The following is a 24,572-nucleotide window of genomic DNA, read 5'->3' as shown; positions in this document are numbered from 1 at the left end:
TACGACCTTGCCTGCTCTCAGGGGAGGTGAGGGAAGGCTGGAGGGGATGGGGAATTAGTTAACACATCGTGGGCCTGAGTCTCCTCTGAGGGTGGTGAAGAGCAGAAAGGTCAGAGGAAAACTGGGAACGTTACCTTGCTCAGACTCTTCGAAAATAGGACTTTGCATTTTCAGCCAGGCACAGTAACGTTTCTCCAGAGCCAAGTTAGGCTGAAGAAATTAATTTACGGCATGGGAGAGAGAGGGGGAGGAGGTCACTGAATGACCCATGGGAGACCAGTTGCCAAAACCTCTCACGCCTTCAAGGCTGCCCATATGCAAAAGGCAGGAAGGAAAAAAAAAAACCACTACCCAAAAGAAAAGAAAAACAAAACAAACAAAAGAAAAAGGTTGCAAAGTGTGTGCTTTCCAAGCTCGCTTAACTCTGCTGCTAACCTGAATGTCAGTCCCGATTTGCTCTTCAGGTTCCTCAGGAGCTCCAGTTGGTTCAGAGGAGGGATGAGTCTAGAGGGAGAAAATAAAGACCATTAATATTCAGGCAGAGCTGATTTCAGAGCCTCCTGCCTTGGAAACTTCACCCGCTGCCCCATCCTTTCAACTAGAACCAGCTTTGTGCCGCCAACTGCCACTGGGGCCAGCACGGGAAGGATGGAGCGGGGTCTGGGTACTACTTCCAGCAGTGTCCTAAGGCAGAGCGGTGGGGGAAGAGAGAGCGCGCGACAGCAAGAGAGAGAGAGAAACTTGTCTGCACCACCGGATTCTGAACCTCCCAAAACTCAAGCGGCTGCCAGGGTTTCTAAGCAGCACGGCGGCATTTTGGCAGGAGAGCTGTTTCACCACCTGTAGCTTAACGGTTGGCGTTGCTCCGTTGGGAGATCAGCGCTTCGGCTGTGTATTAAGCGGAGAGAAGCTCCAGTTTCAGAGGCAAGTGGGAAAACTCAACCCTGCTGCTCTTGGGAGTGTGGGGAGGCATGGCAGGGAGCAGCTTATGGGGCAGAGAAAACAGCGACCTGAGGTCAGGAACATCCCAGGAGAAACAGTAGTGTGCTCTGGGGCCAAGTTTAGCCAATTCCCCACTGTCCGTGCTAGGTATTGCCCCTAAATGAGGCAAAATCATGGATCATTGCCTTCTGGATTGGGAAGGAATTCTGAGGAAGAAAAAGAACCTGACAATGGGAATCCTGGCTAATAATTAAAAAAAAACCCCAATGAACAAACAACCTCTTGCCTACCCTGCTTTTGTGCCCTATCCTGCTTTTGTGCTAAAAGCCACTGAATTAGTTCCCACATCCACTTTGGCCTTCTTCCCTCAGACCCTGGGAGACTGCGGCTTACTCCATAAATATTTAACACTGATATTCACGGTCTGGTTTTCGACCGAGAGAGATGTGAGCCGGAGGTGTTGGGGGAAGGATGGAGAACGCTGCACGCGGTTGAGAAGAGCAGCATTTACTTAAGAGCACGCCTGGGGACCTACATTCAGGGTCAAGGCCAACGGGGCTCACCCCATGGCTTGCTACAAACGCCTTTCTGGGCCACCAGCACGCCCTTGTCAAACTGTGGAAGTGCCACATGCCATCACTGTGCCCAGAGGGTGCGAAGTCAGCACAGCAGCCGCCGCCGGTCGTGCTTGTGACAAGCGAGCGGGAGGATGCATCCTTGCAGGGATGAAGGGGAGGATGAGGGGCTGCTGGCGGGCTGGGGACGGGCTGCCTGCGGCTGCCCCCGTCTGTGCAGTTGGGGCCACAGCCCAGCCACAACCCCAAGGCAGCGTGTATTTATGGCTTTGCTCGAGAACGAGCCACGTAGGTTTCAATGAAAGCAAGAAGGACCTACTCAAGCTGTCCCAAAACCACAACTTAGGACTGGAAGGCAAACTGCTTGCACTCCCCTAACAGACTGGACTCGGCTGAGGTGCTGTAAGAAACGGGTCTGCTGCTTACTGTAAATTAAGGCAGAGATATTTATGCCTCCAATTTTTCAGCCATTAGGAGACCGTGGTTTCACGGTTTTCCTCTAACTGGAAAAAAACAACTGGAAAAGCCTCTCCACTGCGTGCACAAAACTCATCCTCAAAAACAGGGTTGTTCAGCAGAGCAGATCCGGTGTTCACAAGATTTAAGCAATCAGAAAATTTTCCAATCCTTAATATGGAAAAAAGAATAAAAATAGGCCTGAAAATTTTGGCTCGGCTCCCTGGTCCAGCTCTGTTCACTTCCATCCAGAGAAGAACACATCCTGATCCGATGAATTAATGATCCTCTTCACTCAAGATACCAGGAAAAAGCTGACCTTGGTGCAGTGGAGCAGTGCACGAGTGCTGGGCTGTCATCTCCCTTCAAGCCCCCCCGTAGGGTTTGCAGATTCATTCCAAGAAGGGAGACGATGGTGCATAAAACCAAGCACAAAGTGTACTTCGCGGTTAATGAAGGGTGCACAACTGTTCTTCGGTTTGCTTCTCAGGGAGGTCCATACCCAGCAGAACACAGGACAACAGCCCTGCTTTCTCCAGCTGGGATCACAAATCCAGGGCTCCCACAGAAGCAAGTCTCAGGGCTGAAGAGCTCGCTAGCCTGAAGGATTCAGGATCCCAAAAGGAGCTTCTGCTCCCCAAGGTCAACAGCGTGCTGAAGGCGGCAATCTCTTGGGCCACCACGGATGCTTCCATGCAAAGGTAAAGACACACAAACACAGAAATTCACCATTTCTGCCGTAGGGCAATGGGCCATGTAGTAGGAAAAAAAAAAAAAGTTTTACTGAAACTATAATTATTAAAAGTAGGTGTGAACTCAGCCATGTACTTGACTTGAAATTTAATCTGAATGCAATGCCCAGCCTAACCTGTCGTTACAACAGCAGCTTGGGGAACAGCGACTGCATTGCACTATGTCACCACAACCTCAGAGACAAGGCAGGGCTCTGCACAGCGCTTTGAGCTTTGCTGTGAAGTGCTGGGCGATGGCACCCTGCGCCGGCGCGTGTGCCCGGGGACGGGCGACGCAGGTGCCGTCGTGTCCTCCAGGGACGTGGAGAAAGGACCTCCGGCTGCGGCGGCTCACATTTTCTCTCTCTCCTCCTGGTCCGTTCGTCACTTGTTAGCAAGGGAAGCACGCTTCAGTTAAAAGGGGAGCTAGGTGGGAAGATCTGCACGCCACGAGACCACACACAGCTCATGCTACCCACCACAGCAACACTTGGGAGTCGCCGGCTGCTGCAGGGGACTCAGCGGTACCTACAGCGGCCCCCCCAGCACCCCCCCAGCACAGCGCAGAGAAACGCCACGCTAGCGCCCGGTGCTGGCTCCCCCGCCCGAGGGGAAGGCAAATCCGCTCTTCCTGGTAGCACAGACAACAGTCAAGCATTTGGGGACAGTGGGGATACCATGCCTCTGGCCAGGACACCATCAAAACCCCACAACACAAGGAGGGCGGCAGCACACGGCAGCGGGTGGGAGCATACACAAAAATGCACACGCGCTGTCACACACACACGGACGACAATGATTTTTTTTTTGAACAGCCCCGGTATGAACAATTAGGAAGAGGGCAACGAGGAGATGGATGCTGGAATGGGATAGGGACTTAAATGAGTCTCCATGCTGTGTTGGAGCTCCTGTGAGGAGCCAATTATTACCCTAATTGTGACTTTATGTCTCCAGCCTAACCTATTTTTCACAACTGAGAACATTCATGAAATTTATAGAATATTTTATTATAAGAAATGGGCTGGAAGTGGCACGTTTTTATTTCAGACCCAGCCGTAGAAAATGCCCAATTCTCAAAGCAGCCTGTTGTTCTGCAAGACAGGAAAATGCATTCATAATATTATACTTGCAATTCATTGATGCAATTTGCTGTAAATTAACCACACAAAGCAGCAAGTGTGATTTACTAAGGCTGTAAAACTGGAACCAGGTTTGGAAATTTGGCACTAAATCATGTCAGCTCCAACAGCATTAATGCATCTAGTGAGGATTTAAACTGCTCTAAGAACAGAGCTTGGCCCACAGTCTTGAAATGCAAGCCATTTATTCCCCGTCTTAAAATATTGACTTGACTACACCTTCAGAAACCCACCTCATATAAAATATGCCTGATGATATGAAAATCTACTCTTTTCTGCAGAGCCTGAGATAATATTATTTATAATAAATCTTTCCCAGCCATATACAGGTCTTTTCGTTCAAATTCATCCCAAGAGGTTAAATCCCAGATCGAATAACTGGGGCTAACAACTGCTTGGCTTTAGGTCAGTCTTGGAGGGAAAAAAAATGAAATGGAAAAGTCCTGCTGAGATGGGACATCCCTTTCCCCAAAAAATCGGACTTGGATGCTAGGGGAAATCCTGAATGATCATTTCGGTTCAGCATTCCAGATCGCTCTCTCCTCCAGGCACCATCCTCAAAGGCAGGCGCAGCCACTACTGTGGTTTTATTCTGTGCAACTACCGATGCATCCCACAGTGCCACCGCACCAGCCAATTCAGCAAACCTAGTGTCACCTGGGGGCACAGCTCCTACAGCATGGAGCGAGACAAACGGCACAATGAAGGAGGGGACAAGGGGGCTGGTGAAAGGGGAACACGCGGGAGCAGAGGGAAAATGGAAGTACGAATGGGGAAGTTTTCTTGTTAAGCGTTGTACAAATCGGAGGAGGGTGGGAAGACCATCAAGAAATCATCCTTAAAACAGCAAGCTTATCAAGCGCTCTCCCATTCTCCTTCCTTAAATCGACATTTTGGCAGACCATTTCCCAACACTCGTGTGTACCAATAGCTAAAATGTACATGGAGGTGCACGGAGTTAGTCTGTAGGCAGCAGGGTGGGGAGTCTGGTTTGGGCTTTCACTCATTCCTTTGAAAAAACTGATCTTCAGTTTTCTTTTTTTTCTTTTCTTTTCTTTTTTTTTTTCTTTTTTTAATTAAAGGCTTTGCATATTACAATCCCAAACGAAGAACACAGAGTGACATGACACACAGTTTCAGAGTCACATGCACTTCATACCTGGAGGCACCGTACGTTTGCGTTTGCGTGCTTTTCAAGTGTTTTCACCAAAGAAAACCAAAGGGATAAGAGAAAGAAAAACAGGGCAGGAAGGTGGGGTGGAGGAAAGGGGAAAAGAAACAGAATAAAGTAAATTAGCACATGAACAAAGTGTATCCCCGGGAGCAGATGCACTGTGACCAGGCTTACAGGTGAGCACGGGCGCGCGGGCTGAGCGCGCTCCCGCTGCGGCCGGCTCCGAAGCCACTGTGTGCCCCTGCCACCCTTGGAGACAGGCAGCTGGCACCTTGCTCCGAAAGCAAACGGGCACCACAGAGCGGGGAAAATGTGGGGGTCTCCAAGAGACCTTTCGTGAAACATCCGCAGCCCCTTGGCCCCATCAGCCAGGGACTCCTTGGGCTGGGTTGCTGATGTGCTGGTGGCTTTTTTTTTTTTTTTTTGAAGACCAATATACGAACATAGATGAGGTCAAGGCCGTGTTCTCAGGAGTGACAATAAAGCGCAGATTGTTTGGCTGATGCATACCAGTTTACGATGTCTGGGCGCACAAAGCTCGGCATGCATTACAAGCCCAAGCCGTACCTGCGTGCATATTTCAAATTTGGTTCTACAACATATTGAATTTAAAGATGAAGCCTGAGACACTCCTAGAGGCCACCATACTTTCCCCAGACGGGTGGGACTAGCTCTACTGCAGTGATTTGAGTGACGTCCTGGGGACACGTGCGCTCCTCCAAGGCATGGGTAACAGTCTCCTCATCTCAAGCAGCCGGTCTTTTTGGAGGTGCCTTGGGAAGACACTCAAGTCACACGGCTCCTGCTACGAGGAATAAGCAGCCCAACGCTGAGCAGAAAAGGTGCCAAGGTAGCGGTGACTGCAGATCACCCCCAGGCACCCTGGAGGGGGATATTGTGCTCCTCCGACCCGCTTCCTAACCGCGCGGTGCCTGCCAGCCGCGCGCAGCCGCAACGTGGTGCTGGGCTTGAGGTGCTGCTAAGGCTGCTCCGGCGCAGGGCTGCCAGCCGGCTTAGTGAAGTGGGTAGCTGAGGATGGATGGGCAGTGTGAGTGATGGAAGCTGCAGCCAGAACTTACAGTTACCCCCTTTTTTTTCTCTATTTTTTTTTTTTTCCACAATTAATTTACCTGACTGCATCCAAAATATATTCAAAAGAGCTTCGCTGCTTTCTTGGTAAAAAAAAAAAAAATCTAATTTGACTAACTGAATCCATCGGTGCACCCATGGCTCACTCTTGCAGGTGATGTTCACGTCGCCTGCGCACAGCCAGGAGCTGGGATTTAAGGTTGAAGCTGGGACAGCAGAGGAGCCTGTGCCCAGGGAAGTGCAGGGTGACGCTGCGGCTTGGGGCCGGCGTTGGGAGCAGCATCCGCAGCGTCTGCCAGCAAAACCGCTACCGCCCTGCTACAGCTTTCTCCTGGCTTTTTATTCAAGACAGCTGGGCTCTTCACCAAACTATATTTTTTGCTCTTCCTCCACCCCAGAGTTTTTATTCAGCCCGTTCTGGAGCTCTTTAGCTTAGTTTTCTTCCGTGTATTAGCTCCATGGGAAATACAGGTTCCCTGGATCAAGTAGCAAGTGATTACCCCAGTACGTCCTCGTGCAAAAGGCTGTCACTGTATGCCTGGCTGCGTGGCAAGTTCAGTCTTTCAAAACAGCAGCAAAACCTGACAAAGTCCACTGAAATCAGCCCTTGGCTTTCTCTGTTTTTCAGTGGACTTTGGACCAGGCTCCAGTCCTCATCCTCTCCAGTAGCTGATCTCAGCCAGTGCTACAAATTTATGGCAAGAAGGTCAAATACTGGCAGGGAGAGTTTCAATGGGTGGGTTTAATGCTATTGGAAAACAGTTTTGTTCTGTTTCGTTGGGTTGTTGGGGTTTTTTTAAGCAAAACCTTGAAGTCGGTTCATAAATCTCTAGGGAAAAAGCAACTGATCAGACACACATTGGGAATGAATCCAATGAAAACTTACTGACCACAACAACGTGACTCCCAACAGGTATTTAAGATGGTTTAACAGGCTGGCTGCTGCGTTTCAAGTAGAGACTAATGCTTACCCTAGGAAATATATCCAGATTGTCTGCCCAAGGGCTAAAAGGCACCAGAAACATGGGAAAACACGAAGGGATTCATACCTGCAGTGGCACAACCTGGTGCTGGACCACAACCCTGCTTAGAAGCAGAGAGATGGGGCACAGCGAGCCCCATCACACCCAACAAAACCTCACGAAGATACAGAAACATCTAACCAACACGTCTGGCTCCGCTACAAACCCGGAGATGTCTGGCTAAAAAGCCTCTAAAAACACGGCAGCAAGGGAAGCACAGCCCTGCCCGGGGTGCAGCGCAGTGGGGAGTGGAAACCGAACGGCAACGTTTCGCATTTTAGCTTCTGGGGAAGCTTCCTCCCCAGTGCCACCAGCCCCGAGAGTGACACAGGGGATGCGGTGCTTCCCCATGTCCCGGAGGGCAGCGAGGCATGGCGAGAGGGGCTCTGTCCCCGTCTCCATGAAGCTCCAGATCCCAAGAGGCTGGGAATTCCCACAGCACTGCTCTAATCTGTGTGGTTTCAGCTGGAAGAGCTGCCTGGGGATGACGACGAGTTACCTCTGCCTAAAGGCAGCCAGATGGATGCTGCCAAAACACAGCGGTGCTTTACCGGCATCATCCGTCGCGGCTCCGCCGCCCTTCCCCACTCACGTCAACAGATCGTGACAGATAAATGAAATGCAAGAAATGGGAAAACGCTCACTGAATCCTGATTTTTCTTCCTTTTAGAGGGGGGAAAAAAAAAAAAAGCACCTGAGGAGAGAGCTGGGCCAGTCAAGAGAGGGACAGAAGTTTGCTAAAGGCAGAAGGACCATTAGAGACCAGCTGGAGCAGCAAGGAGAGCCCAAGCAAGGGCGCAAGGAGGGTGGTGTTTACCTACGGTCCAGGGCAGCTCGGGAGGGAGGTCTTCACGCCTGGGCACGGCAACTGTCACAACACAATGCAACTACCACTGGACGTGGAGAAATGAAGGTGAAAAGAAGAGCACATACACGAAAAAAAAAAAAATCAACAAAAACACAACAGGGAAATTAAAATCAAGTCAAAAAGAAACACACAAAAAAACAAATAAACAAAACTTCAAAAGAAAATAGCATATACCAGCCCTTAAGAGCTCTTGAAATCAACTTTTTCAACCTAAAAAAAGTAAATAAATAAACAAAACTATATATCCAGATAATAAAAATAAATACGAAGACGGTGGCATCACAAGGAAGCGGAAAAGGCAGGTTGAGGAGGAGGTACCTGTACATGGGGACGGTGACGGTGCGTTCGTAGTACTGCCAGGTGGAGTGAAGGTCTGTCCGGGACAGGTTGGTGGCATAAAATCTCCAAGCCGCCTGCGGAGGAGACACAGTGGGATGCTGGACCCGGGCACGGCCAGCGCTGCCCTCGGTTTTACAGACCTCAGCCAGCACCGAGTCCTCCCTCTGTTTTCCGTGGCGTGGGTCTGACGTTTTGCCTTTTCTTTCATTTGATACGTGACAAATTTGGGGTGGTACCATGATACTCCTGAGCACGGGAGCCCAGCTAAAAATGCTGTGGGTACCAGGCACTCGCTGTCAGGTGAGGTCAGGTATCAACCGGCTGTTGTTGCCCATTAGGGAGTTAAAAAATTTGGAGAGAGAGGAGCAGGGGAATGTCAAATTACTCTAATTTCAAATCACCAAGGCCAGCCTTCTGCGCAGACATCTGTTATCGTGAAGAAAATGCTCTCAACTGTAACTTTATATCAGTATAAATATTCTTTTCGGGGGGGTGGGGGGGAAGTTTGGTGAAAACAGACCGTCCTAATGCATTTGTCTTTGCTGCGCTGGGCTGGATTTCGTTCCTTTTCTCCCCCAGATTGCCTACCACATATGCTATTTTCCCATGGCTGATTTCCTGGCATTTATTCCCAGACAAGACCAGTCACCAGCTGCCGTCTCACACCTTACACACACGGCCCCATTTTTCACCTTCCTCCTGTCTCCTCCCCTACTTCAGGAAGTCTATTAAGCCCCCCAAAATCAGGACGATGTACCCCCAAGGCTCCTTGGACGGATATGATCCTCACCTGAATCAGGCCCGCTGCTGGGTTTCGCCTCTTCTCAAAGTGTTTTTGTCGATGCTGCTCTTGAACCTTCAGAGCAAACCCCGAACCCAAGATGCCCTGGCAAAGAGAACAACAGTTTGCAGTTAGCAAGGCGTTAGCTAAGCTTTCGCTTAAAAGTTGCAGCCAACTTTCCCTCCAAAGGTTTGTTCTGGCTCATGTTTTGCTTGAAACGTACAGGGGAAGGAAGGAGAAGCCTCCGTCCAAGGCAGCCCGGGCAGACACGCTCCCCACGAAGGGGCAGCGGACTTTGCTGGCACTCACTGGAATTGCTGCTTTTACCAAAGTGCCTCCAGCCGGCTGATAAAATACAAAATAACCACGCCGTGCCGGCGTTCGGCAAATTATCCCCGTAGGGGAAAATCAGCTCCCTGCAATACACTGAAACGCACTGCCAAAGGGATGGGGGTAATTTGCCGAAACGGCATCACCACCCCTAGGAACAGTCCTTTGCAGCAAAAAAACCCGTTTCGCTTCAATAAATATTTGTGCAGTGCCAAATCCAGAGTTTCCTTCCCCTTCGCTCATACACATAGTGCCTGAGCTGAGGATATTGGGACATGGTTCCCCCTCTTCTCCCCACCCCCCTTTTTTTTTTTTTTTTTTATTTTTGACTCAAAAGCCATGGAGCAGTTGCCGTCAGGGGGTCTCCGGTGCGTTGTGCCGCCAGACGCGGCCGTTGCGTTGCCACCAGCTCCGGGGGCTGGGGACAAAGCTCAGCCCCCTCCAGCGAGACGCTGCAGCCTCTGCTTACGGCAGGAAGGGCGAAGAAGGAGACGCCGATGAGCGTGAACGTAGCTGCCAGCAGCCGCCCGTTCCAGGTCTGCGGGTACTTGTCTCCGTAGCCGATGGTGGTGAGCGTGATCTGCAAGGAGAAGATCACCACACAGCCCTCGGTCAGACGGCCTGAACACCGCAACAACCGCGGCCGAAACTCCCGTCACACCGCAGCGGGACGCGGAGGAGCCAGCGTCACCGCGCGCCCCGAGCTGAGCGAGCCGAGAGGCTCCCGGGCGGACCCCCGGGAGGGCACGTCTGTGGGAAGCAGCGATGCCCCGGCACCCTCCCGACTCGGGACGCTGAGTTTTCACGCCAGGCGGGAGCATTTTCGTGCCTTTAGCTGACACAGAGCGAGCTGCCAGCTGGTGCAGAGGCTGGCGGCAGCTCGGAGCCTGCCCCGGGAGTCGGGGTCGCACCTTCGGCAATGGAAGCGAACCGGCACGGTCCCCCCAAACCCGCTTTTGGCACCTCACGAAAGAAGGCAGGGCTATTTGCATGCATAAAGACCTGATGCTCTTTATTCCTGATGTTCCCAGCAGTGCCTATTAGCCGGTCTCCCTTCCTATTTAAAACCAGCATATTATTAGCCCAACAGGATGAATTATGGCTGCTTCACACAACCTAATTTAGGGATGTTTCTTCCCCTCTTCAGTACTATTGCAATGCACCAAGAGAGTGCTGGCAAGCTGCTGCGTGCATTTTGGGGAAGGACCTGAGAGATATGTTGGAGACAAAGAATCTCATCACTACTGGGAAATGTTGGGAATCCCCCAAGGCTTCCAAGAGGACCTGAAGAGCCTGGGACCGGCAGGGCAAGGCAGGGAGAGATGGTCTGATTAGGGACATCACCTCCGAGATTTTTGCCCAGTGGACCCCAAATGTCCCTGTGCCAAGGGGAAAGCTGTCGCCGTCCCGCAGCCTCCACGGACAGAGCTGGCCCCAGGGACGGGAGCAGACTCTGTGCTGATGTGCCTTTGGAAACCTCACACGTTCAACTTAGAATAAAATCGCTTTTACACAAATGGAAGTACGATCCCAAAGCGCTGTTTAATTGGACCCACTAAAAGCCCTATCAATTAGATGCCACTTTGACAAAGCGGTTAGAAAATGTGTCTACGTGGCTATCCCTTACTGAAACACAAAGTCAAAGACATGCTCTCTCCATAATCACTGCAAAGTCGGTTTACAAATTTTTTATAATTTATACTGACAACTAAAAGGATCCACTCAGATCAGACCAAGGGATAAGTTTCTGAATCTGAAATTTGATTTATTTTGCCCATCTCTAAATATCTGTCCGTACTGGATCTGTGAGTTGGACAATGACAAAACCTGTTTATTTTAATGAAGCTCAAATTTTAGTCTCAGCTTTTCAGTGGCAAAGCAGTCTGGTGCACCTCGGTGTCCTGAAAGGAGGGGAGATGATGCTCTGCCAACGGCGGGCATAGCCTGGGAAGCAGGAGGGATAAATCTGCATGGGTTCTCCCGAGACGGAGCTCTAATCTGGGCTGTCACTTTTTCCTCATTGTTTATTTTCTAGTTCCGTCAAACTGGGCTTTGTTTTTATTTTCTGTCATAACCAACGGGCTTGAAAAGCAATTTACTCTTCCTTTCCCTTTGTTGGAACAGAGGAGCTGCTTGATCAGCCGATTCCTCCCCCAGCCTGTTATTGGGATTTGATCAGATCTGGGATTTTCATTACATGCTTTGTAATCAAGGTCAAACTAGCACCACAGCGTCAGAGCAGAAGAACAATAACGGAAGAAGATTAGAATGTCATTAATTCTCTCTTTGGTAATCGGGTAATCCAATAATTCACATGCACACACACACAGGGCAAACTAAAAGTATTGCCCTCTCCTCCTTTGTCAGCAAAGATGTGAAAGGGGAGTTCGTTCAGCGCAGACGCCTTTCTGGTACTTAGATCCTATTAATTTTATAAAATTTATTCCGGCGTGTTTAACAGCGCATTGCCCAAGTACGATTTTAAATACTTAAAAGGCGGCAATACTTGTCAAAATGTCGATCAAAGCACCCCATAGCACGGGGTCTTTATCCAACCTGCCTCTACTGTCGCGACATAGCTTAATCCCATGACTGAGAGCACACGAGTTCCCAGCCTTCTTGCAGCTCCAGCTAATTCACAAAAATGCGATCCCCTAACATTTTCTACGAGGTTTAGTTAAGAAAAAGAGCTAAATGGAGTAGCCTGAAGCCATTTAATAAAAACGTTAACTAAGCGCTCCGTAAAGCCGATTCCTCACATAAGTGATAGAAGATGGAGGGTTAATGGACATTTTATTTTAAAAACCAGCAGCTGTTCTAGGAAAATTACTTACCAGACCCCACCAGAGTGCATCCGCGTATGTATCAAAGTGCTCATTTTCTCCCTTCTCGGCCAAGTATACCAGGAAAGAGGCCAGGATGAGGCACAGGAAGCCAATATACCAGGCAGTAATCAGCTCCTGCAAGATCATTAAGGGGTAGAGGGAATAACTGCAGCCCTGCTGCGCATCTCCAAAAGCTGAGTGAGCTGCTTGCGGTTGGAGCTGAACTGTCCCTGCCTTCGTTTAGGCTTTGGTTGGAGATCAGTAGTGCACCTTTTGGAGACAAGACCACGTACCGGTAGTGGCCTCGCAACACACGTGGGACAATCCCTGTCCTGAAGACCCCATCGACTAAACACATAGAGTGAACAGAAACAGCTCCGTTATTTCAAAATGTGGAATTGAGACTAAAAAAAAAACAGAAATTATTTCCCCAGTTCACACAGAGAAGTGGGATTAAAACTGAAACGGGAACCCCAAATCCCCGGGGACTCTGCTTAGAGCAGTTCCCTTCCACTACCTGGGGAAGAGCTACAAAGATGGGGTCTGGGTGCAACATCCCCCAATTTCAGGGAAGTTTTAATTCAGGATTCATGGGAGTGTTTATTTTTGGATGAAGTTAATACGAGGATGGACAAAAAAGGACTCATTAAGTTCCGACAATTGTTACGCAAATCTGGATAAGCTGGCTGAGCTTTTCAGGGGAAAAAGTGCAGGAAATAGGAGAAATTTTAAATTCATAAATTCGGCAGCAGAAAACAAAACATTGATCAAACTCTTCCCAAAGAGGAGAAAAGCTGAAGTGCCTCACACCAGGGTTCTGCGACTTCCCGAGCCCGTGTCGGGAGGAGGAACCTGCCACAGCAATCGCGTCCGCCAAGAGGCTGCTGCTCGCAGGATGCGCTTTCAGAAACGCATCTGCTCGGAAGCGCGCACCGTAGACAAAGAGCTTGCAACACCGCCTGCGCTTAATGAGGCCGCCAGCTAATTGCTAACTCTTTGAAATGAGCTGTGTCAGTGTGCAGGTGGTCACTATGTTCACAAGATTCCCTGCAAACACCTAAACATCTCTCCTTTCTCTCCTCTACCGGTCGGAGGGCTCCGCCGGACCGTGCGTCTCTGACTTTGCGTTGCTCCCCAGGTTACTCTACAGTGTCTTTCCAGTCCCCCCAGGCCTGGGAGATGTTTGGGGTGGAGAACTGAACCAAAGCAGTGTCTCTGGCAGGGAAAAACGTGAACAGCGACTCAATGTCCTTACGTGGGACTTGCTCACCTTACTGTGCGCATAGACCACAGAGCCCAGGAGCTTCCAGGTGCCGCCCCGCCGGTCCATGCGGATCATGCGCAGGATCTGCAGGAACCTCAAACTCCTGAGCGCCGAGGTGGCAAAGACGTTCCCCTGGGAGCCCGCCGCCAGCACAGCGATGGATGCGATCAGCACCATGATGTCTGTGGGAACAGAGGGCACTGGAAGCTGAAGAAGTGTTGCTGAACCACTACCAAACGGGGTGGCATCCCACTGCCGCTGGCAGCAGAATGCTGCGTGTGAAAGGGACCTTGCGTCAGTTGTAGCTTGTGCTGGAAGGACGCGGCATAAACCTTAACCCGGATGAAAGGAGCCGCTACGCACCTTATGGAAACGTCCTCATTTCCTTCTCCACACTCATCCTTCCCATAGAAAATGCGTCAAATACTGCAAAGCCCAAATTCTGACACAATTCAGAGTTAGCGCTGCTAAACTGGATTAGATCCTTGCAAAATGCATGCCCTTTTTTAATCAGCCACAGCTGCCGGTTACACAGTGCCGTGAGAAGTGGGAATTCCCCCATCTAAACTGGGAATGAACACCTAGAGGTACACCGTAGCAATCCCAGGGTGCTCACAGACAAAGAAAGGCCAAGAAAAAGGCCAATAAAAAAAGCCTTGCTCTATATAGCTCAAATCCAAGGATCCTGAAAGCCTCTCTCCACCCTGGTTTTCTGTGCCAATTTGAGAGGAGCGCTTTTCTGTGGAACAAGCTAAAATCCTGCATATGACCACCGCCAGCTCCGGGGCATTCGAGAGCAGGCTGCACAGCGATCGGCACGGCCTCTCTGCCCACCCTTACCCCGTTAAAAACAACGGCCGTGCACAGACAGGCCCCTTCGCAAGAGGAGCACCGAGTACTTGACAAACAAGAATTAATTAAGTCTCATAACTCCCTTGCGAGGCGGCTCATCAGCACCAGGGAAGGCAAAGCGAGACACCGGGAGTTTCGACGACTTGCGAGTGATCCGGTGTTGAGGCTGGATGTGGGATCGCAGGATGCTAGCTCCTACGCTCCGCTGCTCCCGGCTAAACCCCCTTCCTGTGGCTGTTGGCTGTGCCCAGGCTACGCGGCGTGACGGGACGGCCTCCAGCTCTGCAGAAAACAGGGTGGGCCCCCCACAGAATAAGGAGAATAAGGAAAACGGCAGCCGTGGACTAGGACTTTTGCTTTCTTTCCCTTCTCAAGATGGCTGTGAAGCAGCTGAGGATCAAGCCCCACAATGCATGCCAGAAACCGGAGCACCGTGCGAGCAAGAAGCTCGCGATAACCATTTTGGTTTGGGAAATCCCATGCTGCGAGGCAGGTCTTACCGATGACACAGAAAGGCTTGCGGGCAAATTTTAACCTTCCCCTCCAGCCCCGGTATCGGCAGCAGCAGCCGGCCGCCCAGATCCTCACGAAGTATTCGACCCCGAAGACCACGATGGTGACGATTTCCTGCGAGGGAGACAACGCCGTCAGCCGAGCAAGAAGCGCGACGGAGAGCACGCTCCAGAGTCAAGCCGTAACTTAAACTCCCCGCACCACAGAAAATACACCTCCGAGCTGCCCGCCCCGGGACTGCCGAACGGAGAGCCCAGGCCGGAGAGATCACCAGGTCGCCGCTGCTGTGTTTTCCCTCGCCCTCCCCTGGGGTACCCCCGCACATCGTAACCTGCGAACTAGAGTTTTACACCTTCATGTACTGCGTCGGCGTCCCCCACCGCGGACCGACGAGTACCTATTCATCTCCCCACCATTAGCCTCCAGGGCTTGACTAGGCTCATGCTGAGCAGCTCGGGGAAGACCAGAGGGGAGAACCGCTGGCTCTTCCATCCTAGGACTCTGCACACGGGATTTGAGCTTTTTCCCTAGAAAATTGGGCTGGTTGGCTGTGTGTGCGGGGACGAGGAGACCCTCTGTCCCTTGCTGCCGAGCGGGCATGCCGGCGCTCTGCATCGCAGCTCTTCCCGTCGCCCAAACGCCCTGCGCGCTCCCTCCCCTCCCATCTCCTCGCCAGCGGCGCCCGCCTCGGCTTTCTCGTGTGTCAAACCCGACGAAGCCCTAATTACCCTCCCGTGCCTTTTGATGCCGAGGTAGGGCAGGGGCCGGGGAAGAGGAAGACGGACGAAAGGAGACGCGCGAAGCCGGCAGCCCCGCGACGTGGCGACGCGCGTGGGAACTCTGCCGGCTTTTGATGGCAGGAGCCGCTCCGCCAGCGCGAGGGACGCCGGGCTATTTAAGGAACAAAACCTGCAGCTTGTTGTTGGATGAAATAGTGGCAAGGACGTTACGGCGTGGGAGAGGAGGCAGCTACACGGGCAGCTCCCTATGCAGCGCACCCGCAGCTTTAAACTGCGGGAGCTGTTGGACATCAAACCGCTTTTCGGTTAGGATCAGCCTTGCTACTGTGTTTGCCAATCAAAGAGAAATGCAGGAAAAAAGAAAAAGTTTAGGAAGAAGGGTTTCAAAGGATCCTTAAAATATTTGTAGTTTATTCCCGATACAGATTTCTCCCTTTCACATCTTTCCTATTTCTTACCTGCAGGTCCCAGTGGTCCCCTTCTCACAGGCAACAGTTTGAATTCTTGCCCCAGTGAAACACCCCCAACCTCATTTGCTTCCTGTGTTTTTGACTTTCTTTTAATGTTTTACTGACGGCTTCATTTGCAACCTCCCACTTACCAGGATGTAAAGGGCCCCCTCTGAGCTGTTCTGGTACTCATCAATGGTGGAAAAGACAGACAGCACCAGGCAGGAGAAAACTAGTAGAAAACTATATAACACAAAAATTAAAAAAAAAAAAAAAAAAAAAAAAAAAAGAGGGAGACAGAACGTCAGTCTTCAGAGCAGGAATTTTTCACACCTCTTCAAACTAGTCCAGAGAACAGTTTTGGACGTATTTCTCTAGGAATATTTACTGCGCTGCTGCTACAACACTATGTAAAAAGGGAAAGGAAAGTCCCTGGGTTTACTAACTGGAAGGGTTACGTGTGGGTGGACCCGCTGGGCTGTCCCCAGTTTGGCCAGTGCCAATCCAACTCCCCTCCCAGCTGGCGGCTCCGATCACCTCCGGCGTTACTTCCCCAAGGAACCGTCGGCTCTGACCGCGACATGCTCTCGGCAGGAGCGCGAATGAGCAGGGAAATTCGTTCCTGCGGCACGAGGCGGCCAGACCGGCTGAGGAGCAGGAGCGGAGCAGAACCCCAGCGAAAACCCCGCTCCTGCTCCGCCTTTGTATCTGCGAGAGCTCACACAGGAGCGGGACCGCGTTCCCACGCGCACCCGGGTAGGAGATTTTTGGGTGGATTTAATGCTCCTTTCTTAGGCGGGTACTCCAGGTTCGCTCCTTACTGCCGGGAAAGGCTGGCGACTTTTTCGATTTGTTGTCGTGTCACCGAGGCGGGTGGTTGTTCCTCTGTCCCCACCAAAACCGCCCGCTCTGGGCTTTTCGTGAACGCTGGATGCACCCATGCAAATCGAAGGGCCCCAAATGAATGACGGGAGCTCGACCCTTTCCTGACGCTCGACGCCCGAGTCCGCAGCCACAGAGGTGTCCTGGCATCTGCTCGTGGATGGAGAAGGTTCCCACCAGCCCGTCATGCCCACTGCTCGCCCACACAAAAGTGGGGGCAATTAATTTGCTAAAGATCAATTTACTGATACAATAAAGTAGGCCGGCACAAGGAGAAACTAAAAGCTGCATTCTTTAAAAGCATTAAATAATTCATCTGTCTGGCTTTGTCTCACATTCCTACAGATATTTTGAATATTTATAAGGTACAGTTCAGCTGGCAGGTGCTGTTCCTTTTCGTTATATAAAGAAAAGGAGTTTCCCACCGCCAGGTCACGCTTGTGAACTTTGCAATGACCATTAATGTCACAGTAACAAGTAAAAACAGGGGGTTTTGTAGCATTTATTCGAACCACGGGCTGAAATGTCCCTGCCTGAGCTCTGCTCCAGGGTCGGGGGGGCCAGGTTTTGCTGCAAACCTCTACGCTGGAGTGAGAAACGAGTGAATAATCAATGAAAGAAGAAGAGGAAGCCAAAAAAAAAAAAAGATAACGGAAGGGGATCAGGGAGAAAAAAGCCTACATTTTTCTGGTTAAAGCAGCAGAACGCGGGTTGTGTCTTTGTGACCAAACGTCACAGCAAAATGGCCGAGGAGGTGCTGAAAGCAAAGCGCCGGTATCAAGGCAGACTCACACGCTGGGCTGGGTAAGGCGAGCACCGCCAGGACGCTCAGACGATGAGGCCTGGCAGGGACAAGCACCACACGAAAGAGGATTCCTGTCCGGGTTTGTCACCAGCCGTATGTATCGACGGGGTAGAAAAACACAAAGAAAAGAAACCACTTTACCGCTTCGAATCCCAAGGCTGGATCGTGCAAGCAGCGGCTATGTGGGCGAGCCGGGGCAGCTCTGGGTGCTGCTGGGGCAGCGGGATGTCTGGGTGCCGCTTCTTCCCTTCCCCAGCGCATGGCTGCAGCCTCAGCCCGGCCTCCCCGTTCCCCTCACCTCCCCGGGGCCCCCATTGCCGGGGGCACGGGAGGCAGCAGGGCAGGCGCCAGCTTCTTCAGCAAGGCATGGGAGCTCCGTGGCCAAACCCCCCGTGGGCCGAAACCTCCCTGTCTCAGTCCCGACGGGGACGTTCAGCCGCGGGGTGAGAACGGTCCCGCCAGCGAGGGCTGCAGGCACGGGCCGTCGCGGGGTGAGCTGCACAAGCACCCCAAAATAGCTCCACGGTGAAGCTGCTCCGCTTCACCCTGCGGTCCACAAGCCTCTGGGAGGCTGTAAAAGGAGACTAAGAGAACAAAACCTTTCCGCAAGGGAACTGAATTCAGGGGGCTGGGGCCTGTATGGCTCCCGGGAGGCTCCGAGGGATCTGCAGACCCCTGCGGAGAGCGGGGGGGAGAGGAAAGTTGAGAGGTATGTCCACACTGGAGGTGGGGTGTATCCTCGGAGCTCCCACGGAGGGAGGGCAGTGGGGAACAGGAAGGCTGCCTCGGCTTTAATTTCACCTAATTTCACCTACCCAGACGGTGCAGGAAAGGGCTCCAGATAATAACGGATAGCCAGGGAAAGGGAAACAGGCCAATAAATAGTGTAGAGGTTGGGACGAATCTAATTTTTAAAGCTACATATCTAATCAAAGCAAATTACGCCTGCAGCCTAACTCTGAGTAATGTTAATGTGCAATAAGGAACGTTAATTATGTCCCATCTAATGATTTTTACATTAAAGATGCCAATTCTGCTTAGAGCTTTGGAGAAGACAATATCCTCCTCCCGAGCAGGCAGGAGCCGGGTCCTACGAGAGCCAGCACCAGCCTCTCCCAAACCCAGGCCAGCGTGTGGTTTTGGGCCACTGTCTCCTCCGTAGAGTGACGGCACGGAGGAAGCTGGCTCCAGCCTCCTGGAGCCACTGGAGAAGGACAGCTCATGTCACTGCATCTTCTCACCCATTCCTCGGGCACCCAGCACCTTCTGCTGCCCCAGGATCCCCCATGCCTGTTGCTTAGACGTTTAAGCTCAGCCAAGACTCAGCTGTGCAAATCTGACTGCTGCTAATACTCATAAATCCAAAGTCCTCCAAAGTCTGGCTTTACATCCAAAGGTTATGATGACTTAAAACACCCATGCAAGCTTCTTATTACAATTTATAAATCCCAGCACAAAATCTGCATATCCAGATCTCATATCCACCGTGCTTCACGCTAGGAATGGAAAAAGAAATGACTGAACTTCCCCTTGAAAAAAACCCAAACTTAAAATGACTTGAAACAGGAAAGATTGTCCTTTTCTTCTCAGTAAAAGCATATGACAGAAACATCATAAAGCTTTTCAGGTTAATCATCTAATTTGTCTCCCAAAAGGAATCTATACACCCATTTACATAAGAATTTTAAAAGACCTTTAAATTTATTCCTGAAATACTTGTATTCAAACAGCGTTCACTGACATGCAAACAACACTGGGCTTCCTCTGACAGAGCACCAATAATTAACAACTGGATTCCTGGATGCGATGGAGGTGGATACGATACAAGGAGGTGGCACAAGCTCATAACAAGCCACTATGCTTGATACACCCTTCACTGGCTGTCCCTGGAATTGGGAAACAGAATTAATGATTTGTTTAATTAGAAAGGGCAAAGCTGGAAAGGAAGGAGTTTTTTACTACAGGCATTTAAGAGCTGCCCGATGGAAAACAACTGAAAACATTTAAAATACTTTAAAATTACTTTGGGGATGTAAACAAGGCATTAATGATTGTGCTAAAATAAAACAATAATGCTTATGGGCAATCCGTCTGTAATCCCAGCAATCCACTTGCTGTGGGCTCTATAAAACACTGGCTTCCAATATGTAAAACTTCAGCGTAAATCAAAGGCCGTGAAAACGCAGCAATGACAACAAACCAAGGTGAAAGAACATCCATACCGAAGAGAAACAGAGACTGTCAAATGCCTTTTAACACTCAGAGCGCCTCAAAATCAGAACGAGATTATTTACAGCCCAATTTAAATCTCCAGTGAATCGGAAGCAAAACTCTGATAATGCCATGACTTTTCCAGGGGCAAAGACCATCGCACCTACCCTTAGCCAGGAGCATCCATCATCTTTATTCACGTAAGCAATCGCGCGGTGATTTGCAACCGGGCTATTCATTTGCAAGGTTAACACGAGCCTAAATGCCTCACTCCAGGTTTCCACATCCCTCAGCCTCAGCCAAAATCATCTCCCGAGGCAACTTCTGTCACTAGCAGAGCTGAAAATAGAAGCCGGGAGTCCTGCCTGTTGGTCCCGTGCCTTAATAAATGCTCTCCTTGCCAAATATAGCTCCCCGTGGTGTCTCACTCGCCGCAGGTTCGGCCATGCCCAGCCCCGTCCCCTCGCCCGAGCCCAGACCTTGCTCCTCGGCGGAGCCTGGAAGCTGCCCAGGCACCCGTGGGGGTGGAAATCATTGCTCACGGCAGCGCCCAGGCTGGCCCCAAGGCAGGGATCCTCACGGTTTAGAAACTTTTTAATAAAGCTTTAGCAGAGGCCTCTCTGAGACAACGGTAATAGCTCCTGTGCCTTCTCGGGGCACCGAGAGGGTGGCTGAAGTGCCCCGATAGGAAGCACCCCGTTTGTACGAAGCCATAGGGCGTTCGAAGGCCGGCGGCACGAAACGTGCAACGGAGCATCCCCAGGGGAGCAGCGTTCCCGGAGGAGGCTGCGGCACGGACAGCCAGGCTGCACTGAACGGCGCTCCGGGAGGCGGCGATTCATCAGGTTACGGAGAAGCAGGTCCTGGAGACCCCAAACGATGTTACACTGGTGGCACTGGGAGGGGAAGGTTTCCCGGTGAGCTCCCTTGCAGCCCCCCCACCGCCCCAGGACGTGCCCCCCGTGCATGGATGCGGCAAACCTGCCCTCCTTGCTGCACGACAGCTTCGTGGCAAACATGGGAGGTGGTTTTCCAGCAGACCAGGGTTTTTGGGGTCTTTCCCGAACACGTGGCCAGCAGCGCCACTGGCTGAGCACTGCGTCCTGCTTCGGCTGCCCTCGCGGCTATCGAAACACACCTGCACATTCACATCCCGGGGGGGGATGAGATTTCCTTTGCATCGGGTTTTGGGGGAAGGCCATTTTCTGCTTTATAGGCAGATAAGGAGCATTCGCAAATCCATCACGGCAAACTAAGGAAAAAGGAAGGTGTCCCATAGCTTTACTGTATGGGCACAAGTCACAAAATTTCTCTTCCCTGGCTTTCCCTCTATTTAGGCAGCACATTTCTCAGTTAGAAAAAGGGCAGGATATGGGTTCACACATTTTCTCCTTCAACATCCACCACTTTTGATATCAGTTCCCACTCCGAGAGGTCCTCCAGCCTTTCCCTCTTGCTTATAAAAGAGTCAGGGAGCAGAAACAGCATCATCTGCCCTGAGTGCCCAGAGCCAGAGTCCCAACCTGAAACCATGATGCAAGAATTTGAGTAGAAATTGGTTTTGTATCACATATCTTGTCCCCAGTCCAGCAGAGGATTATGTATCTCCACGCTTACAAGCAAGAGCGAGCTTAAGAGCTTTCCTAGACTGAAGCCTCAAAGACCAAAACCCATCTGGAAATGATGGGGAATGGAGGTCAAGATGCGAACATTTACTGTGGGAAAAGGGGTTAAATTTAAGGAACTGGTTGTTTTACGGGCTTGGCTGTAATCATTTAACTTACTCGGAATAAAAGCCTTATTAATAATAATCACCGCATACAAAGTTCTAGCTCAAATGTTCTTCTTTGTCCTCAACTAACATGAACCACTGGGAAATGCTTGTCTGCGTATTCTCCTTGCCCTGCGCACGCAGCCTCAGAGGAGCCAGATGTCTGGAGGAAAACCCAAAGTATTAATCAAGCCCCTGCACCTGCCAGAAGAGTCCGTCTCTGCCGCGATTCAGCGCCGAGGTTTTCTTTTAAAAAACTTAGTGGGGAGAAATATATTCATGCAACTGCAGAAACAGTTCACAGGAGAGAATCCTAAAGACCACGTTGCCATTATGGTGCATTGGGAGGTAAATAAGAGCATAAGATAGTGGACATATAAGTAATTCTTAAAGCGTCTGTGCAGGCATTTACTCAGAGCACGTTCATTGATTTTAATGCGAGGGAAAGTTGCTGTCTCATGCAATACCCGTATTATTCAGATCGAAATCTGAGCACTGCCTCTGTTTCATCCCACAGGGTATTCCCCCAAAAGAGCCTCTGCTTCCTCCCTACCTCTGAGAAATCATTATTCATGGGTACAGGAATACAAACCTTCCTAATCTAACCTTTATCTGCATGTAAAGATCAAGTTATTTCTGTTTCTTAAGGGGAAAGACCCACTTTTCTGCAACACCTCAAGGAAAAAAAAAGAAGAAATAAATTTAAGAAGCCAAGGGCCATGCTGCATGGCTGAAGCATGCAGGAATAAAAAAAAAAAAAAAAAAAAATCCTCCTGCAGAGGTCAAGCTTCTTTGACTGACCTGGGCAAGTCACTTGACCTGACTTAACTGAGCTCTAAAACTGGGTTAAAAGAAAGATGTCCCTCTAAAATGTAATGCTGCACCTCATCTAAACATTCCTCGAGGGAATGGGATATACAAAAATAGGGTCTGGTCTAATTGCAGATAGGAAGATTGTCTCAAAATGTGCAGGGCTGGTTCCTGCTGCAGCCAGGAATAGTAGCTGGTTTTTCAAAGGTCTGTCCCAGAATCAGCGATTCAGCTGGAGCCCGAGGTTTCTCCTGCCCACGAAGGACAAGCTCTGCCTTGCTGAGCTCCTTCAGCTTCGCTTCCCCGTCTCTGACTTTGCACCGGTTTTATAGCGCCAAGAATTACAGCACCTCTAAAACGAGCATCCGCAGGGAGCTGCCACCACAGAGGCTCCGCAGCTCCCAGCAGCCACGTCAACCATCTCAAACCCACGGCAGGCAACTAAATGGCTCAAAATCCTTATGTTGACTTTAAAAAGAAAAAAAGAATCTCACTTTCCCCATGCCTTAGCCCATGGTTTATGCTTCTGCACAGGCAGGACAGGCTGTGCTCTCGGGCTCCCTCCCAGCTAACAGCAAAGAAGGACGGCTGAGATTTTGGGTCCATACCCAGCTTTGTGCCTCAATAATGAGAAGACAAGAACGTGGCTTCTTGGAGCCAGAGGCTAGCGGATAATGCCAAAGCATAAAACGCAAGCATTACCAAAGCACTGCTAATTTCATTTGCTCGTCAGTTTATTTAATTAACTGAGTCTTGAGGGAGAAAAGGAAGTATTTGTAAACTGCCCGTATAATATGTCTTAGAGTTTGCAATTTTGCCATCTGTTTAATTTTACTTCTCTTGTCCCAGCTAGTGGCTAGGAAGGAGCTCTGAGCCCAGAAGGAGGAGATGATGAAGCATGACGAACCCCAAGGTGGGTAAAAAAAATATATACCCGGAGTGTGTGTGTATATATATATATAAATAAATAAATATAACGGGAGTGCTGCAATCAGCAGGACCACGTTTCCTCTCTGCAACTCTCCCCCAGCCACACCGGTGCAAATCAGGAATAAGCCCCCAAGAGCCAAGGGGGCTGCACTGCCACGAGCGTGGGTCCGACTCAGCCAGGTCCAAACACCACGATGCCCAAGGGACACCCAAGATCGGCACGCAGAAAAACACAGGATCAGGTCCAACGGTGAGAAATAAAAGGCCAGTGGCCAGATTTGGAGCTCCGCACCCCTTCCCCACATCAGTAGGATAGCATGCTCCTCCACAGCAATGGTGGCAGAATACGACCCCGATGCTTTTCACATCCATGAAGCTGCTCCCATTGGGATGGGGACGTTTCTACTGGGAACAGTGCCTTGGCCACGCAGACAGGCAGGCCGGGAGGAGCTGCTCGGGGTGAAGGGATGCAAAACAAACCCAGCTCTCCAGAGAGCTCAGGCTTAAGGCAGCAGTGCTCTTCAGCCCTAAAAAAATTGCTGAAACAGCCAGCTATGCCATGGGAAGGGAAGAGCATCACAACAGCTGCCAGTCAAGCTCCGTTTAACTTCACCACTAATACAACTATTTTGGGTCTTCCAGAAGCTGCAACTCTTCCAAGTCCTTTTCCATCAGTCTCCCCTCTACAGCAGCAAAGTCTCCCTGAGCTGTAGCCAGATTTTTCCTGCCATGCTGCTCCCCAGGAGCAATGGGGAGATCCTCCTGCCGCAGGTCAGTGTCTCCTTTGCTCATGGCAGAGAACGACTAGCTCGTGACACTGATGGGAGCAGGGCAGCCTCACCTGCACAGACAGCGCCAGGTCTGCCAGGGCACAGCCTCTCCTTGCACCTGACAAAATTAATATCCAGCACCAACGGGAGATTAATCACCTCTATTATCTCTTGCTTCTCCAGCATACCTCGAGCACAGCAAGTGGGTGGCTGGGTGCGGATGGGGGAGCAAGCGAGCGCAGCTCAGCCCCGGGGAGGCAGCGGACAGCCCCCCATCATCGAGAGCCCTTTGCAGGGGGAGAGG

The 24,572-nt window shown here is 50.8% G+C and overlaps 1 protein-coding gene across 4 annotated transcripts in view; it reads right to left on the bottom strand.

Annotated features, from left to right (window-relative positions):
* Positions 1–24,572, bottom strand: part of KCNQ2 (potassium voltage-gated channel subfamily Q member 2) — a gene marked incomplete at its 3' end in the record, with an annotated part of 65,746 nt that overhangs the window by 25,967 nt on the left and 15,207 nt on the right. For 3 of the 4 annotated variants that reach the window (XM_082007379.1, XM_082007381.1, XM_082007378.1), the window contains exons 2-10: positions 16,242–16,332; positions 14,888–15,014; positions 13,542–13,717; positions 12,281–12,406; positions 9,916–10,026; positions 9,126–9,221; positions 8,315–8,409; positions 5,003–5,032; positions 436–504 (exon numbers count right to left, since the gene is read on the bottom strand). In XM_082007379.1, coding sequence (XP_081863505.1) covers positions 436–504; positions 5,003–5,032; positions 8,315–8,409; positions 9,126–9,221; positions 9,916–10,026; positions 12,281–12,406; positions 13,542–13,717; positions 14,888–15,014; positions 16,242–16,332 — 921 coding nt within the window. The remainder of the gene's footprint in view (positions 1–435; positions 505–5,002; positions 5,033–8,314; positions 8,410–9,125; positions 9,222–9,915; positions 10,027–12,280; positions 12,407–13,541; positions 13,718–14,887; positions 15,015–16,241; positions 16,333–24,572) is intronic. The other variant, XM_082007380.1, reaches the window with a different exon arrangement.

Source organism: Phaethon aethereus (assembly GCF_964289735.1).
Source record: "Phaethon aethereus genome assembly, chromosome: 16".
In the NCBI taxonomy this organism is placed as follows: Eukaryota; Metazoa; Chordata; class Aves; order Phaethontiformes; family Phaethontidae; genus Phaethon; species Phaethon aethereus.
The sequence above is the reverse complement of the archived record's forward strand: the minus strand, read 5'-3'. Positions and strand labels throughout refer to the sequence as shown.